At 37.9% G+C, this 18,781-nt stretch overlaps 1 protein-coding gene and 1 long non-coding RNA gene across 5 annotated transcripts in view; one reads left to right on the top strand and one right to left on the bottom strand.

Annotated features, from left to right (window-relative positions):
- CTNNBL1 (catenin beta like 1) overlaps positions 1 to 18,781 on the bottom strand; it is a 230,545-nt gene that overhangs the window by 36,437 nt on the left and 175,327 nt on the right. For both annotated transcript variants that reach the window (XM_007474361.2, XM_007474362.3), the window contains 2 exons: positions 8,116 to 8,213; positions 6,570 to 6,650 (listed from right to left, as the gene is read on the bottom strand). In XM_007474361.2, the coding sequence (XP_007474423.1) occupies positions 6,570 to 6,650; positions 8,116 to 8,213 (179 nt within the window). The remainder of the gene's footprint in view (positions 1 to 6,569; positions 6,651 to 8,115; positions 8,214 to 18,781) is intronic.
- The window catches only part of LOC103096362 (uncharacterized), a 117,970-nt gene continuing 107,337 nt past the window's right edge, over positions 8,149 to 18,781 (top strand). For all 3 annotated transcript variants that reach the window (XR_008915226.1, XR_008915227.1, XR_458037.2), the window contains exon 1: positions 8,149 to 8,254. This is a non-coding gene — a long non-coding RNA (uncharacterized LOC103096362). The remainder of the gene's footprint in view (positions 8,255 to 18,781) is intronic.

Here is an 18,781-nt window from a genome sequence, read left to right as displayed (position 1 = left end):
ATCCATAGCCACCAATTCATATACATTAATCCTCCACTCCTAGTCCAGTACAAATATCTAACTTCTATGAATGACTTAAATTTAAAAGAACTACAAGCATGAAGATAAACATTTTTCTGCTCTAGCTAACATGATCTATTTGCAATGCTCCAAACTTTCTACTTTCCCATCTTTGTGCCCTAGCTGCAAATGCCAAAATTGGCCATCTTTCCTTATTCTCTATCTCTACAATGCCCCAGAAACTTCTTTATCAAAGTTCACTCCAGCCCTTCAAATCACAAATTGCAAGTATCTTCTACCATGTAATCTCTCCCTATTATTGGATGGCTCTTCCCATAATGTCAATTTAAGGAGGGCACCAGGGCCAGCCATGTCTCATTTCTCTCTAGGATTGCCCCATAAGCTAGGTATTCTGAATTCCTTCCTCTTCCCCTACAGCTTCCTCATGTTTTGTCTTCCCTCATTAGAATGTAAGCTCCTTGAGGGCAGACACTATCTCTATTTCAGCTTGTTCCCAGGACTTAGACCAGTAACTCACATCTGGTAAGCACTTAATAAACTCCCACTGACTGACTGACTGACTGACTGACTGACTGACTGACTGACTGACTGACTCTAACCTCAAAATCCTTTTCTTCTCATCCAGATCAGTGATGATGAATCTTTTAGAGTTGGAGTGCTAGGTCCCATCCCCACCCTTCACTGAGTGCTGCCCCCCTCCAAGAGACTTTGTGACATGCGCCTAGCCTCACTGAGAGCCAGGTGTGCCCTTTCTCCCCCTTTCCCACACAGGGGAGGGAGAAAAAGCTCCCATTGGGCTGCTGGGCAGATGAAGTGAGGAAAGTCCTTAGGGAGAGTAGACAGGGGGAGGGGAGTGACCCAAAGGCTCCACTCCCCTCCAACTCTGCCCTTGTGAGCCACCCACCTTCTGCCTCTGTGTGCTCCCCATTGGGCTGCTGGGCAGAGGATGTAAAAAGATGTCATCAGGAGCAGTGTAGAGGGGGAGGAGAGCACCTCCACCTAAGTCCCTTTGCCTTTCTAGTAACAAACAGGGGTGGAGGGTGAGTGCCCCACAGAGTGCTCTGTGTGCCATCTTTGGCACCAATGCTATATAGGTCTATCATCACTGGTTTAGATCCTATCTACTTCATAAAACCTTCCTTCAAACCCTACGCTTAAGATTTTCAGTTGAATATTAGCTTAACAGTTAGGTGGTAGATAGTGCTATGGGCCTTAGTCAATAAAACCTGAGATCAAATCCAGCTTCTGACACGTATTAGCTGTATGACCCTGGGCAAGACATCTAACTTTATTTGCCTCAGTTTCCTCAACTGAAAAATGAGTATAATAACAGGATATACCTCACCAGACAATTATGACAATAAATAGAATACGTCTTGTAAAGCATTTGACAAAGTGTCTGGCAACTGTTAGGTGCTACATAAATGCTTAATCCCTTCCCATTTCCTACTTGAAGCTTATACCTCTCAGATGGCATTGATTCCTTTCTCCATGCCTTACACATCTAGGCCATAAGCTACTGGAGGGATTGTGTTCCTTACAAAGCCAAGTCCAGGGACCTTCAATAAATATTTGTTGAATGATTGATGACAATCTCTCTCATGTTTTCTACCATAAATTTTTATCAACCTCAAAATATGGGTACTTGTATCATATTTGTGATGATATAAAAACGGATGATGATGTATAATTCAATGAAACTTAACTCTGGAAAGACTCTGGCACTGATTGATTTGAGTCTGATCATAGTTTACTTACACTGAAAATTTGGTAAGGGTTTGAGAGAGAAATAACTGGTTTTATAGTTAATCTTACCCATTCTTATACAAATAGTTAACATATATACAAATCTAAATATAATGGGAAAAATTATAATCAAAAGGGGATAAGGGTGGAGAAAAAAACAGCAGGGTAAAGCCGTTTTGCTCTAAGCCATGCTACATTTGTGAAGCAGCAGACATCCATATGGAGTCTGAATGCTGGCGGCGAACCCAACTCACAAATTCATCCCTCACCCTTGTGTCTCTTTGAGCAGCAGTGAAGCTGCTGAGTACTAATGGTCTTGGAATGTTTGCCAGTGCCCAGCAAAATGGCCTTGGCATCAAAGAGACAGATGTTGCTGGAAAATGGCAGGGGCATTGGAGCCCATGGCACATAGGGGCTCCTTGTATGCTGGGGAGAGTGGCTGTAGTGATTACTCTCCGTCAGTGCTAATCAATTTCACACCCTCTTCAATGCTGATACAGATAATCTTGTGGGAAGCAGGCCAAGCTTACAAACAGTTCTGCAAGCTGCTTCCTGATTCCCAACAGCTTACTTGTTCTCTCCTCAAAACTCTGTTCCAGTTTCACCTCAAAGAAAATGTTAGTTGGGAACAGGACTCAAGCCTCCCAAACTTGAATTTCAGGATTATACTGTGTAGGAGCTCAACTCTGGATTCAATATTACTTAGTTAATCTGAAAACTGTCTTTCTTTCAATGCAGAGGACTTCCAAAGGAAGGTGGAAAAGATTAGAAGGCAACCACCAACTGCCACAAATTACTGAATGTTATATTATTTTCATGTTCCTTGACAAAGTTCAGAAAAATGACAAAAGAAAATTTTTTCAAAGGCCAAATACAGTTTCATCCAACAGAAAGTGTCAGTGGTGCTAGTATCATTAAGCTTACTGCTAGAATCTTTCATAATTCAATGGACAATTTAATTTGTTTCTAATTATGGAATCACAGAACTTGAGAGCAGGAAGGGAGCAGAAAAGACATCAAGTCTACCCTCTTCCCTCAAAAAAAAAAAATATCCTCTCCAATATATGAGTTAGGTAAACAGGTATGATTCTGAAAATATAATCCCTCTTTCACATAATAGTTATTTAGATATTTGAAGATAATAACTGCATCTTTCTCTACTCCCAACCCTTCTCCAGGTTAACTATCTCTAGTTCCTTCAGTCATGCCTCATATGACATCAGCTCCTTATTCTTCTAGTTTCCTTATCTGGAATGTGCTCCAATTTGCCAATATTATCCTTAAAATACAGTGCCCAAAAATGAATACAATACTTTAGGTATGATCCAACTATGGTAATAATTTTCATTAAGAAAAAAAGATGAAATATGTAATTTCAAATTTAGGCAATCTTTAAGTATTTCATGTATTAGGCACTATACAATAACAATAAAAAATGAGAAAAATGAATTTGAGATTTATAGCTAAGATAATGGAATGAAAGGCAGTGGAACCGATCGACTCTTAAACAACTACAACAAGGATCAAGAAAGAATACCATAAAGAGTAATAATCAAGAAATCCAAGGAGAAACAATTTTAAGTGCCTTTTTTCTAGCCCAGATTTACACAAAAAGACAACTAGAAAGCTGCACTAGAGAAGGAGTATAAGCAACAACACTTAGAGCCTTTGGCTATATATCTGGAAGGAAGCTAGGAGCCCAGACCAGAGATGAAAGAAACCTTAAATCTGCAGCTGTGTTGCACTGACACTGGATGGTGTTTAGGAGACTGCAAAGCTCAGCCTTGGGGGGCAATTATCAGAAAGTGCCGTAGATCAGATTGAGCCTTAGAGTTCTGAAAGTCTATTGCTCAGTGACCTGAGCTGCAACTTAACTCCTTTAAGAATACCATACTCAGTACCCAGAGGAAGAAGACACATGTATCAGGACCAAATAAGGCAAATATTTCTTCTGAAAACGTACAATGTTCAAATTCAAGAAAAGAGCCTGGAATTATGAGTAAATGAGAAGGCAATGATGATCATAAAATCATAAACAGTCAACAGGGAGTCCAAAAATTCTGTAGAACAAGAAAATAGTTTGAAGAATTAATACTGACAAATATAAATGAATGAAAGAAGAAAGAAAAAACCCAGGGTATTAAAAAAAATCATTGTTAGTCAAAAAAACAATAAACAAACACTTGACTTGCGAGGTATGACTTCTATAAGGATATTTGGATGATTAGTAATAGGAGCAAAAAGAATTTTAACAAGACAGTCAGCTGAAAATTAAAGGATGGAATTAAACAGGGAAAAAAGTAGTTATACATCCAGATTTCTAAAAAATCAATTGTATAAATACAGTATCAAAAAAAAATGTGTCCGAAAAAGAATATATATGATGAAAATCCTTCAAGATTATTACTAGAAAGCAAGTTCAATGAATCATATGTTTGATAAAGAAATCTCCTTAACTAATCCAATCTTATAATGCATTAATATTAGTTTCAGACCAATAAGTTGACTGTTCCACTGTACTTTCCCTTAGTTAAACCACATATGAAATGCTATGCTCAACTTTGGACGCTGCATTTTTAAAAGGTCTTGACAAGCTAAAACACATCCAGAAAGAGGGTAACTGGGATGATTAATAGGTTCCAAAATCATGTTTAATGAAGATCAATTGGAGGAGCTGGGAATTCTTAGCTTGAAGAAGAGAAGTCTTGGGGAACAGGGTAGGATCATGATAACTGTATTCAACTATATGAAAGGTGGTCAAACAGAAGAGGAATTAGACGTCTTTTATTTCACCCTGATGGGTAGAACTGGAAGTTAGTTATGGGGAAGTAAAGTTTGGTCAATATGAGGAAATACTATCTAATGATTAGAGCTGTTCAAAAATGGAATGAGGTGCCCCAATATAGTGAGTCTCCTGTGACTGGAGGTCTTTAGAGGCAAGTCATGAGGGATGATGCTGACAGTAATAGTAATGATGATAAAGATAACATCTACATAGCACCTACTAGGTGCCAGGCACTGGGTTAAGCACTTTATATAATCTTATTTGATCTTTACAACACTGGGAGGTAGGAGCTTTTATTATCTCCATTTTACAGTTAAAGAAACTGAGGCAAGATGAAGTTGAGTGACTTGCCCATGGACACATAGCTAGGAAGTGTTTGAGGCTAGATTTAAAATCAAGTCTTCTTGACTCCAGGCCCAGTGCTCTATCTCCAGGCACCACCTGTCTGAATGCTAAAGATAAAATTTATGATTAAGGTTAGGGTTCAATTAGGGACCTTTGAGGCCCATTCCAACTCTACAATTCTATTATTTTAATTTATTAAATGTAAAATACTATGATTATAATCATAATGAAAAGAATATAATTATCTATAGATATTCCAAGCCACAAGGCAGGTTATGGTAAGACATACCAAAAGACAATTGAGATAGTTAGTCTCAATTAGAAGAAACAGTTGTCTACCCCAAATGTCTGATCACCTGCCTATGTAGTGACTTGTGTACCTCCACTTTGCTATTAAGTCTATTCTACACTATATAACTATAGTTATAGTTATTTCCTCATAGACTATAAGCTCCATTAAGGCAGGGATTATTTCTTAATTATCTTTCTAGCTCCCTAAGTACTTACACAGTGCTTTGCACATGGTATGTGCTTAATAAATGGTTGTGAAATCACTGAATGACTGTTTAATCAAGTACAGCATACAAAATGGCTCAGATTATCCATTTATTGCTGGACATGTGTTATCCCCCCCCCCTTCTATCTCTTTAATTAACCCTCCTCCCCCTTCCTCCTTCACTCCCTGCCTCCCTTCTTCCTTATGTGTGTGTCCCTCTCTCCCTCTCCCTCAGAAGACATACTCTACATGAAACACAATAGATGAAAAAAATATACCCCTTTTTACAACTAGAGAAGTGGCAGAGGTCAGTAATGAATAAGACCTAAATACATGAAATACAGACTTGCAAGTCATGAGGATTTAGCCAAGAAAGGAAACCAGACAGATCTTACCTTTCTCAAAACAATCTATACCTTGCAGCCACTAAACAAATCTGTCATTTAAGCTGTGTGGCCTTGAGCTCACTTTTTCCTCTGTTACTGAATTTTCTTCTGGGTAAAATGAAGGAATGGTCTAGATCTTTAAGTTCTCCATGGCTTCAGGAGAGAGATACATGGTGGATGTAAACAAACTGCAACACATACAAATAAGGAACTACAAAGAAGAGCTACAGTAAGGATGTCCTCAGTGAAATACATGATCAAAAAAGGTGATCACGTGAAGAGAGGTACAGTCTGTGTGTTCAACAGGTTTCCTTGTGATATGAGGACAGGAGGAAGGCCTCTAACATATTAGGTTATAAACCTTTGGGGAAATGAAGAGTTAGAAATACATTGTGACTTGAACCATTTGATGGAACATCCACAATGATGAGAAAATAGATCCAATTGGGTATTTAATTGGTTCCAATGTTTTATTATTCTGATATTCATTAATACATGGCACAAGTACTTTTATAATGGTACTAAGACACTTACATTTCACTCCATTTTGACCAAATTTTTCTAAGATGAGATTCCATTTTTGTCATTTATAGATTCCCATGTGGCCCAGATCAATATCACAGAGACTTCCTCCCAAAGAACTGACATTTCTATCAGAAGAACAATTATAACCACAAAAATCCATTAAGTGCCCCTAATCTCACACCCAAAGTACCTCTGCCCTATCTATCCCAAGGTATGGAGAAGAGTTGGAATCGAAAGCTGTGAAAAGGCAGTGAAAGATGCTTACATGTTTTTCCCCTTCAATTTTCTTGTCAGCCACCTGCATTGCATCCAGATATTTAAAATGCAACTCCATTAGTCTGTCAACCTATGAGAGAAAGATACACAAACATGAGTGAAAGGAAAAGAAAACACCAAGAGAAAGGGGCAATCCATTGCCTATTCATCTGTTGGCCATTTCTTGCATCCCAGAAGGCCTATTCTCACATAGGGAACCACATACCTCAACTCCCCACATTCAAAAGATTCTCTGCTTGGAAACAGCTTAGGGGAAAATTAAAAGAAAAAAGACAATGAAGGACAAAATGAGCACTTAGGATGGGGGCTTCTTAAATTTCAGCCTGTTCCCAAAAGGATATCACACATTCCAGTCTTCACAGACCTACTATGGTTTCAAGTTAAGAACAAACAAACAAACAAACAAACCCCACTACTCCTCTTTGCAAAGAAGTGAGGCTTGAAGTCACATACTTGATATTCACTTAGAACTTTCCTGAGGTTTCTCTTTTCAAATGGAAACCTTTCATGTTTGGAATTTGCCCAAAAGCTGATTTTTTTTAAGGTATGAGAAAAATTTCTTTCCTTGATTTTTGAGTCATAAGAAGTTCAGCAGCCAAAAAAAAAAAAAAGAACCTCGACTTTTGCTTAGCAATAACTCAAACATCAGTTTCAAACTTAGAAAAGTAATGCTTTAAACTTGGTTCTAAGGAACTCTCTGTAGGTTTGAAAAAGAAAAAAAGCTTCATTTTCTTTAAGACATCTAAGTGAATTGATTGAAAGATCATTTTGAAGTATGTCCAGAATACTGACTTATGTGTTTATCAGGCTAGTATCATCAGACTCTTGGCAGACCTAGTATTTATTCAAGAATGGACAGAATAAGACTAATTTTGGATGTGGCTTTTAAAACACCTACATATAGCCTCTGGGAACCTCTAGCTGTTTAAAGAGGTACAGTCTGTGTCTAAGTTATGGCCACATGTGACAAAATAGTGGTCAAAACAAAGGAACTCATATCTCTCTGCATGACAGGGACAAATGGCACAACTATACATTCTGCCACATCATAGGCCGAAAATATAATCCCAGTTGGCTAACCTGGGATGCTTTGGCCCTGAGTGAAATACAAAAAAGTCATTGCTAAAGCTGCTTCTAATTATTCTACATAATTCTCCTATTCTGCTTTTCAGATAAGAAAATATGTTTGACCCCATGTTCCACTATGTCTAATATCATGGCTCATAAGTAGCTGTCCCTGGGCAAAATTGTGAAGTAGCTGGTGATAATCTTTTATCAACGGCTATGTTCCCTGGTCCTGGTTACCATCTTCATCCTGGTTGTTCTTCTCTCTCAAAGCTCCCATATAATAATTCCACAAAACTTTTTGATTCCTTCATAAAGAAAGAACTGCTTATGGAATTTCAAGAACTAGGCAATCTATGGTTACCACCTTGTTTAGCATCTCCTTATCCACAAAAGGACTGAACTCCATTCTGGGTACCAGTCTAGACCCCTGTCCTATAATTACAGCCCCAAAATATTATAATACTTGCCTTTTCACTATCATTTTCTGTGAATTTGTTTAGCAGTCGAGTTCGTTGCTGCCCTCTTAGATTCCGCAGCAGGGAGGCCAGGATTGAGCAGACATGTTCTGGGGTTGGGAAAGTGAAAAAGGACACACTGAGTTCAGAGGTAAGATTATTACTCCCTTTAATTTTGACCTGATCCTACAAATGGAAAAATAAGAAGCCTTCTTTGATTGGTATTATTGATTAACTAAGCAAGGACTCGAATTGTATCATCTGGAAACCAAGGATCTTTATTTAGGTAGCAAGAAATACTAATTCCAAAAGAATGTTCTCTTCAAAGACACCTTCAGAATCAAAATGAATTAGAATCTCAATTCTGCCTCACATTAATTGATGAGCAATTTTCCTACAGCACAACTTCAAATAAAACTCTTATTTACAGAAATGATCTGTGAATAGACTATTAATCCCATCCATTAAATATGAAAATAATGAATAAATAAGATTGATTCTACCAAATTCTCAATTCATCTTAGAACCTTTTAAAGTAAATATCTAAGTATTGAAAAACAAACATGACAGACCATCATCTCCACATATTAGAATGATCATTAATACACAGCTCAAATCCCAGTTCCCAGTTTGAAAGCATCTGAACCATTCATAAACTTAAAAATAACAGGAATAGGGATTATATCTGTGGATTCACTAGTACAGGGCTCTCAGATGAGAAAACTTCCTCTACCAAATCAGATCAGCACCTTTTCTGAAATTTATAATTTTAGAGAAATGAGAAATTAAAATTACTTGTCCAGAGCACCAAGAAAGGATGAGTCAAAAGCAAAGATGAACCTAGTTCTTCTTGACACTGAGGCTAGCTCTCCATCCACTATGCCAAGCTGCCTCACTAATGCATCAGTCATACCAACTGGTATTTGAGAGTGAATCATTAACTTTCTTTTAAGCAGCTTAGTGGCACAATACATAAAGAGCTGGATTTGGAATCAGGGAGATCTAAGTTTGAATCCTACCTCCAACACTTACTAGCTATGTGACTCTGGGCATGCCACTTAATCTCTGGGTCTGAGTTTTCTCATCTATAAATGGAGATAATAATAGCACCCAAGTCCCACAGGGCTAAAGTAATATATAAGTGTTATCTGAAATTTCTTTTTTCCCCATTTTTTAAAAGAATCAAGAAAAGCTTTGTAAAAGAGGTGGCAGAAGACTGTCAATGTGACAAATGAGAACAAAGTTTATTTTAAAATATGCAATAGGGTAACGGCTTTAAATATGTTACCTAAGAATGTCACTATATTCCAATGTCATTTTTGGTTTCCTTTATAGTCATTCATTCAACAGTCCTAAGGAATTCACAATTAGGCAACCTTTCTTCCTCTAATAAAGAATCTAAATGGCTCCTTTTTTTCATTTTTGCATAGTTTTGTTTTGTAAAATGAAAACATACATCATATGTAACAACTTTGCTCTACTAGACAAGGGAACCAAATCCATTTTTGAGAACTATATGATTTCATTGAGCAGGCACAAGGAACTTTCAAAATTTTGAGTAGTAGGTTACAGAAATAGGCCTATAATCTGCAGATAGGGTATGGAATCACAGAGCTGGGAAGGGCCTTAGATCATCAGTCCAATCTCTATATTTTAAAGATAATATAACTGAAGACCATAAAAGGGAAAGAACTTGGTCAAGTTTACTCTTGTAGGTAATAAGGAGCTAAGCTAGAATTTAAACCAAGATGTTCTGACTGCAGATCTATGGCTCTTTCTACCACAAACCCTTCCTGACAAAGATGCGTCTATTCATAAATGGATTGATTAGCCCCATGCACATGTGACTAAGAACTATTAAGATGATCAGTTCTGACTTAAAAAAAAAAACAAAAACAAAAACACAATTTCCTGGACTCAGTAAAAATAGTTTTCTCTACTTTTCCTCTTCTCTGCCTAATTCAAAGCCATGATGCTCTCACAAGGACCTTCTACTGGGTAGTATCATTTTGTTAACTGTAATTTCATAAAAGCAGGCAAGGTGGATAAGTCGTCAGGGTGCAAATGGGACAACTTATACCCTGACAAAGAGGTTTAGATGCTAACCAATTTGTTTTCTTCAACAGGCTATTACAGATAGAACAAGGGAAATGTGACATTTTTTTGCAGGATATGTGTTGTATTCCAAGGTAGACCTCTAAGCAAATAATTCAGATGTAAACCAAGGTATCATATGGAAACCAATATTTTTCACTTAAATTCTAGAAAAATACACAAGATCGTGATGTGAGTCACTTCTTGCTATAAAGACTCTGTGTGTGTGTGTGTGTGTGTGTGTGTGTGTCTGTGTGTGTGTGTGTGTGCGCGCGCGCGCATCTGGGCTTTTCTTTTTTCTTAAAACCCTTACCTTCTATCTTAGAATCAGTATTGGTTCCAAGGAAGAAGGGCAATAAGGGATAGGTAGTGCAGGTTAAGTGACTTGCCCAGGGTCACATTGCTAGGAAGTGTCTGAGGCCAGATGTGAACGCAGGTCCTCTTGGCTCCATATCTACTGTGTAACCCTAGGCCCCCCACTCCCACTCCTAGCTTTTCAAATCTTGAGTTTGTCTTGATGTTTCCATTTAAAACCAGATAATGATCAAATCATTAAGTATGAGGTAGGGGGCATTGTAGAAAGAGAGAGGACCAGGGTTCAAACTCTTAGCTTTTCTAATTATTACGCAAATGATCCTAGGCAAGATACTACCTTTTCTCTGCAAGTCAGTTTTCTTAGCAGTAAAGTTAGGTTAGATCAGATAATCTGAGGTTTCTTCTAGCCCTAAATATAAGATCCTGTGAAGCTGTTAAAGATGGAGGAAGAGCAAAATAGAATTATAAAAGGTTTGAATATGGAAGAAAAGCATACCCAAAAAAGGTCAGGTATAAATGTACATTTTATTAAAGAATAATAGTTTTAATAAGATTTTAAGTGAAGCAATTAAAAAAAGCCGTATGGAAAGAAATTGTATATTAGCTTTCCCCTTTTATAGAATCATCTTTTCCAAATTAGGAAGACTCCAGATTCCAGGAGGCTGGAACTTCTCAATGATTTCTTTCCACTAATCTTGTTGATTAAGATTGATGACAAAAAGCTGCAATAAAGCTCTCCTCCTATACCTCAAAAAGGAGTGGTGGAAATAGGGCAAAGGAGAAAAGGTGTCAGAATCTGTTACTGTCACTAAAGAAAATGTAATATATAGAAGAATCATCTTTTCTGGCATCAAACTAGATTAGCATGCACTTCCTCAGCTCCTCCTAGCCTCGGGCATGAGACACCTTGATCAATTGCAGTGGTGTTCTAAGAACAAATGACATTTACCTATTTATTTCGGACTTTAAGTAGAGGACAGTTCGTCATTTTATAGTATGCTGAAGCTACCTATATATTGGTCACATATTCTACCTGGGATGTTATTCCTTTTTGACTATAGGTTACCTGTCTGCCAAACAGAAAGGAGGCTATTTTAACTGTCCAAATAACATACAAACACACACATACACACAATTCTTTCTCTCTTTCTCTGAGTTTCATTAGCTACTAATAAATGTAGTTTCCTCAGGAACAGATTTTCAGCCCAAGGTGGTGTCAATTTTTCATGCACCGAAAAGATGGGGAGAGCTGCTGGCAGGGAGAGCAAGGGAGATAACAGGTTTATCTGGTGGCCAACACCATTCAGCTGCTTTGTCATTTCAACAGGATAAAATGGAGGTGAAGGATGGTTATGGATGCGTCAGTGAAGACTAGGTGGATATGATTTGCACTGTACCTCTAAGAGTGACAGCATCTACATAAACAGTTTCCCTCCCTTTCATTACAAAGAGACAATGTTAAGGAATTAACATGGTTTCAGAGAAGTGAAATCAAATCAAATCTACACGTGCCAGTCACTAGAATTTCAGTATGCTAAGTTATTTTCACTGTGCCAATGCAAGCCTGTGCTATGTCCAGCTTAGCTGTCAGATTGCTGGCTATTTCAGACTAATAACTGAAAGTTGTCTGAAAGGACAGCCTGATCAAAAAAGAGGATTAATGGATGCTTAAGCCTTTGAAGCAGACTTCTCTTTCAGGTTTATTTCAGATATAAGGTATTAGCTCACTGGGCAGAAGCACAGTACAAAGAAGAAGCCCACTGGACTGATATGTTCAACAAACACTAAAGTACCTACTATGTGTCCGATGTTGGCAGTTGTCTTAAATGAGACATCATTCTTATTCCCAGTTAGCCCTGCTCTCTTTCATCATCACAGAGAGTACTCCCAAACTTGGGCTGACCTCTTACAAAACTATGCTTTTTTGGAGGGGTAGGGATGTACAAGGGAGGAAGAAAGTGTATTTAGATCAATATAACCTATCCCCACTATTCAATAAACACTTAAGTAACATTAGACTTTAAGGTTTTTGTCGTTGTTTTTAATTATGAAAGAACATTAGTCTTTCAGGTAGAGAGAGGCTAGACTTGGCTATCTTTTAGCATCTGTTCCATAAACACTAATGGCTAGAGGAAAAAAAAACATTTTCTGCATAAACAAAGAGTGCCTTCACTGATATTCTCACAAATATATTTGAAATCATCCACTAGGTCATTTCTCAACTATTTGATTCATTTTCTATTAAATAACTCTATTAAGCACATATTCCTATTAAATCTTTTAAGTCTGCTTATGCTATTCTAACTAGCACTAACAGATAAAAAGTGGTGCTCAGACTCTTAGATATTCTCAGCTGGTGGGCTAACTTTTTATCACTGGGGATTTGTTACCCTAAGAAAGAGCAAGGCCAATTCTGTTCTTACTCTATTTAATCACCTAATAAATTAAAGGGCCTATGTGACTGCCAATAAAACCAGAAGATACTAGACTCACATCAGTCAGCTCTGGGGGTAATGGGGGTGGCAATTTATTAGTAGCCAGGAGGGTCAATGCCAATCTACCCAGAAAGAGCCCTATTATTTAAATTTTTTTTCAAAAAGTATAGTTGGCCATGATAATTACTTGCCTTTTGATCCTGCAACAAAACAGAAGCTGTACTTTATGATCAGTAGAGGGGAAAAAAGCAGCTAGAATATTACCTTGTCAATAATAGAACCAGAATAACCCTAGGCCAGTGATGATGAACCTATGGCACACATGCCAAAGATGGCATGCAGAGCATTCTCTGTGGGCATGTGCACTTCCCCGTCCCCCCAGTTCATTACTAGACAGGCAGACAGAGGGACTGGGGAGAGCTGCTCTCCTACCCCTCTACATTGCTCCTGAGGACATTTTTTTCACATCCCCACCCCTCTGCCCAGCAGCCCAATAGGAGTGCTGGGGGGAGAAGGTGGGTGGCTCATAGGCAGCAGAGCTGCAGGGAAGCAGAGCACTCAGGCCACTCACCTCCCCCTGTCTACACTCAGAGGACATTTCTCATTTTACCCATCTCTGAGCCCAGCAGCCCAGTGGGAGTTCTTTCTCCCTCCATGTGGGGTAAGGGGGGGACCAGGCATGCCCAGCATGCTGGGAGGGGGGGAAGGTATGGCATGCTGTCTCTGAGGGTGGGGTACAGAACACAATCCCTAAGAGGTTTGCCATTACTGCCCTAGGTCACAATCTGGGGGCCTGAGGGCATAACTGGCTCTTGATATATGGGTCTCATACATAATCCTAAAATGTAAAGTCCATGGGCATAAAATCCAGACCCATTAACAGAGCCTAAAATAGTTCACATTTCCATAGCACTTTAAGGTTTACAAAGCTCTTTCTTCTTAACAACCTTGTAAGAAAGACAGTGCAAGTATTATTCTCATTTTACAGATTTCTTTTTTATAAAGAAGTTCTAAATCTTCCAAATCTAAATCTAAATGAATGTCTTCTGAACCTAAGAAATATTCTGATAACTATTTCAATATAATTAGTTTCCTCTGATTTCTATGTATTTTTATTTTATGCATTTAAAAACATTATTTTGAGAAAGGTTGGTTTCACCACACTGCCAGCAGGGTCCAGGTCACAAAAAAGGTTAACAACTTTTAAGTGATTAACTGACTTGCCCATAGGCTCTCAACTAGTTAAGTACTGGGGCTAAAATTCAAACCATGTTCTTCCTCTGAGTAGAATACTTTCCTAAAAATACACTGTTTTGATACAAAACCTTTCAATAAACACTCTAATGCTCTTTCTAATAAAGCATACTGCAGTAAAACAATAGCTCTTTAAACAGCAAACATTAACCACCCTTAACCAGCTTAGATACCACCTCCTCTATGAAGCCTTCTCTCTTCTCACCAACTGAAATTTTCCTTGAACATTTTGCCTGAATTTCTCCTTTGTCCCAAATGCCCTACCTTTTATTATACTACTCTATGAATATATGGCTTTCCTTTTCACCTCTACCAGAGGAATGCCAGCTCTTTAATGGCACAGATTATGCCATTGTTTTTGCATTTAGAATGCCAGATGAGTCTAATATGATGGAAGGGTCAATAAGTCCTTATGGAAAGGATACAAGCATGCTTCCTAAGAATTTATATCTGGGAAGATGAAAACTTTAGAAAAGACAATCTTTTTCCCCTTTCAGAGTTATTATCTAAATCCTTGCCATGTTTTTCTCAGCCCAACATGCCAACATCATGTCTTCTAAACTTTGAAGAGGGCTACTCTTCTATTTTTCATCAATGAATGAATTTTCAAAGTCACAATGTAATATAAAAACTAAATTTCTGGGGAAGGAATTATGGTAGAAATTACTGGGGCATCCTGACAAAAGGAGAAATGATCCATATGGCAGAGTTGAATAGATCATTATCTGGTGACTGGGATGACCTATACTTTTCCAAGTGGGTGGAAGTGAATTAAGAAAGAATCAATAAGTCCTATGCCCTGAAATACCTAGCTAGTGGTCTGCCATTTTGAGAACCTGTTTTGTGAAGGTAGTGTAAACAAATGAGTTAGTAAAGCAAACTTCAGCTAACTCCTCCTCAGTTGTCTGTAGTACATAATGGAGTTGTCAGCCTCCAAATGTTAGGATGGTCAAGGTAATGGGGGTAGCAGAAAAGGTCAACAAAGGCTCCAATCTTTGCATAGCAATCAACTCTATCATTTTGGCAAGCAAGAATGCATCCACTTTAAAATTCAAAGTGAAGCTGCAAAACTGTCTTTGTTTCCAGTGAACATTCAAGCCATTAGCTCTTTTTTTCTAAGGAAATCATACATATAGTTCTTGCACCAATACTTTTCATTCCCCAAATTTAAGCAATCTATGTACTACTTCTGAATCTTGCTGTCTCTCCCACTGCTTCCCCAGATGGACAGACATCCTGGTTTCTGGGAAGACTTTTGGATGCAAACAGGGTGTTTAAAATACCCTAATTAGATCGATCTTGACTTCAGCAGTGGCGTGTTGGAATACAGATTAATCTGTTCCGTGCCTGGCACTGGCAGCTGTAGCAGCAGGAGGTCCTGTCAAATCAAGCCATAACATTACACTCCTCTGCCTTTTTTATTATTTTTTCCTCTTTTTTACATTTCATTATAATGGACATCTGCCTAGCAGGGGATGTAGTAACCCAGGCAGAGTCACACATGTGAGTGCTAGCACTCTAGGTGAATACTGATGCAAGTCAAACCAAATACTGTCCTAAAGGAAGATTTTGTATATGTGTGTTTTGTTTCTGATTGAACTATAATTTTTATAATTGAATACATACATAGAGAGACACATATCTATCTATAGCTATATTTATATCTATCTATATCTACGCGTCTCTTTCTTCATATGGAGGAGCCAATAAAAACCTCCTACCAGTGCAGATCAACACTCATTCTGCAACGTATAGGCTTTGGGAGTTGCTTGGGGCTGGAAAGGTTAAGAGACTTCCAGAGGCAAACAGCTGGTATGTGGTCAGAGGGAGAACTCGAATCTAGGTCGTTTGGCACTAACACCTGCTCCCTATCCATGTATCTATTGCCTCTCACACACAAATACTGTCTCATATGTATTGCTGTACATGTTAATATGTGGGTACACATGTCAGCACTCATGCTCATACATATTGGCACATATATGTGCATGTATATTTCTATCTCAACATATACTAGAAATAAATAAATGAACACCTGCTATACTCAAAGCTTTGGGCTCTATCTTGAAAGTCTTCTGATGGTTTATCATGTCACTGGGGTTATACTAAACCTGAAAGCTTTTGCCATTGGAACCCAAGTTCTGGCAGGTCCTGTCAAGCTAGAGAAGCTTCCAAATCAGGACCAGAGATGAAGAATGGCTTCTAAGCTCAGAGATATTTATCATCAAAGGGTTGGCTACTAGGTAGTTTGCTTGTTTTGTGAAGAGTGAATCAAACTCTCTTTGTCTACTAATTATCAACTTTTAAGTTAGTCAATCAAATACTTAAGTACCCCTACTTAATACCTTTCCAATCACTAAGTATGAGAGTTCACAAGTCACTTGCTAGAGTGGATGACAACTCCAGAGGCCACTTCCCCGCCCTTGGGCAATGCTAGGCAAATTGAAAGACTGTGATTGGTTCCCATAAAGTGGGGAAGGGACAGGAAGTGACCTGGAAAAAGGACTATAAAAAGTCCTAAACTTCCTATCCAAGGGACTTCTCCTTTGAAGTTCATCTTTGGACACTTTGTGTGTCAGTGAACTGAACTGAAGGAGGAGACTCTTTCCCTGGATCCTGCGTTGGCTTCTGGAGAGGCCTTCCTTTCCTGGAGGAGGCTGCATTGGTGGAACCCTTGCTGAAGACACCACTGGGGCTCCTGGCGACTCCAGGTAGAGATTGGGACTTGAGAGCCCTTGCTGGGACTTCTTCGGACAGAAATTATAGAGTAGCTAGCTAAGCAATACTTTCTACTTCCTTCCTACATTTCTCTCTTTTACTATATCTCTATTAAACTAAATTGTTAAGAACGGCTAACAGACTCATGATGTAAAGAGTTAATATTTTAAAATTGGTGACCATAATATTACTTTAGAATTCTCATATTAACATAAAAACCTAAATTTTAAATTCTTATAGTTTGTATGTTTTTAAAGCCACAGAAAACTTGGACATCCTCTAACTCAGGAGTAGAGTAGACTTGTGATTGATAGACATTTGGGAAAAGAATGTCTACACTAATAAATCCTTGAAGTAATGGCAATGAGTACCTTGGATACTGTCAGGATTCTAAATTATTCCTAAGTAACTTGAAAAAGTTAATGATCCTTCAATAAGAACTTCATTTGTTCCTTTCTTAACAACATGAGTCAAGCAAGCATCTGAATTGAAGGCTCAGCCATTATGCCAAGTTGGGATTTTAGGCATACAGAGAATCTTCAACTAGTCAATGGGTTATGTTCCAAAAGTTTCTTTCAATCTCAGGTGTTATGCTTCCATGTTACAATCTAAATTAGGTTCCACATTAACTCATAAAAATCCATTTAACCTTTGTGTCAATGAATGATGTGACTTCCAGTGACATAAATTACAACCCCATCTAATCTCTTAAAAAGTTGTCACAGTAAAAAATATTCTTTTGCTACTGGTCAACCAGAGATTAACCTCTGGCACAAAGATTAGCCTCTAGGCTGGTTTTCAGATGACAAACATATAGTTCACCACAAAATATGCTTTTCGAAGTTATTAGATAAAAATTGACAAAGTACTGAAGGTTATTACTATGAGGTATTAGAGTGAAGGTTTTAACATAGATTTTAAAAGTATCCTCTCTCTTCCATTCAACAAACTTTTATTGAATACTTGCTCTTTTTGTGGTAGTAAAGAATTGGACATTGGGAGAATGTCCATTAATTGGGGAATGGCTGAACAAACTGTGATATGTAATGGTGATGGAATACCATTGTGCTATATAATAAATGATGAGCAAGAGGATTTCAGAACAAGCTGTAAAGAACTACATGAACTCATAAAGAGTGTAAACAAGTAGAAACACTGTATATAGTAACAGCAATATTGTACTATGATAAACTGTGAAAGACTTAGCTATTCTCAGCAATACAATGATCCACAACAATTCTGAAGGACTTAAGACAAAGAATGCTATCTACCTTCAGAGAAAGTTCTGTTGGAATCGCAGATCAAAGCATACTATTTTTCACATTAGTTTATTTGTGCTTTTATTTTGGGGTTTTGGTTTTATGTGAGTATTCCCTTGCAATAATGACCAATATGGAAGTAAGTTTTGCAGTGATAATATATACATCTATAAACCAGATCAAATTGCTTACTGGGAAGGGTAAAAGGAAGGAGGCAGACAATATGGATCTTATAATTTCAGAAAATGTATGTTGGAAATTGTTTTTGTGCATAATTGGGAAAATAAATATATGTTAAAAATAAATGAACATCTGCTATGCTCAAAGCTCTGTTGCCTTTGATTTGACCTATCTACTATCATTGACCTAACAGGGTCATTTTCTTCCTCTTGCATTTAATACTCTAGTTCTATTATGGATTTGTAGGCTAGGCTAGGAACTAAGTTCTCATTTATGATACTGAAAAGCCATACTGGAAAAATGTGTTCTCTCAAAACTGGGGCCCAGAAAATATTTCATTCTTTCTAGGGTAGTGGGGAAAGAGAGGAAGGAAGAACTGATATAGCCTAGTCAATGTTGCTGATGAATATATGTAACTTGAGG

The sequence above is a fragment of the Monodelphis domestica genome, chromosome 1 (assembly GCF_027887165.1).
Source record: "Monodelphis domestica isolate mMonDom1 chromosome 1, mMonDom1.pri, whole genome shotgun sequence".
Lineage (NCBI taxonomy): Eukaryota > Metazoa > Chordata > Mammalia > Didelphimorphia > Didelphidae > Monodelphis > Monodelphis domestica.
Note: the sequence above shows the minus strand (reverse complement) of the source record. Positions and strands in the feature narration are given on the sequence as shown.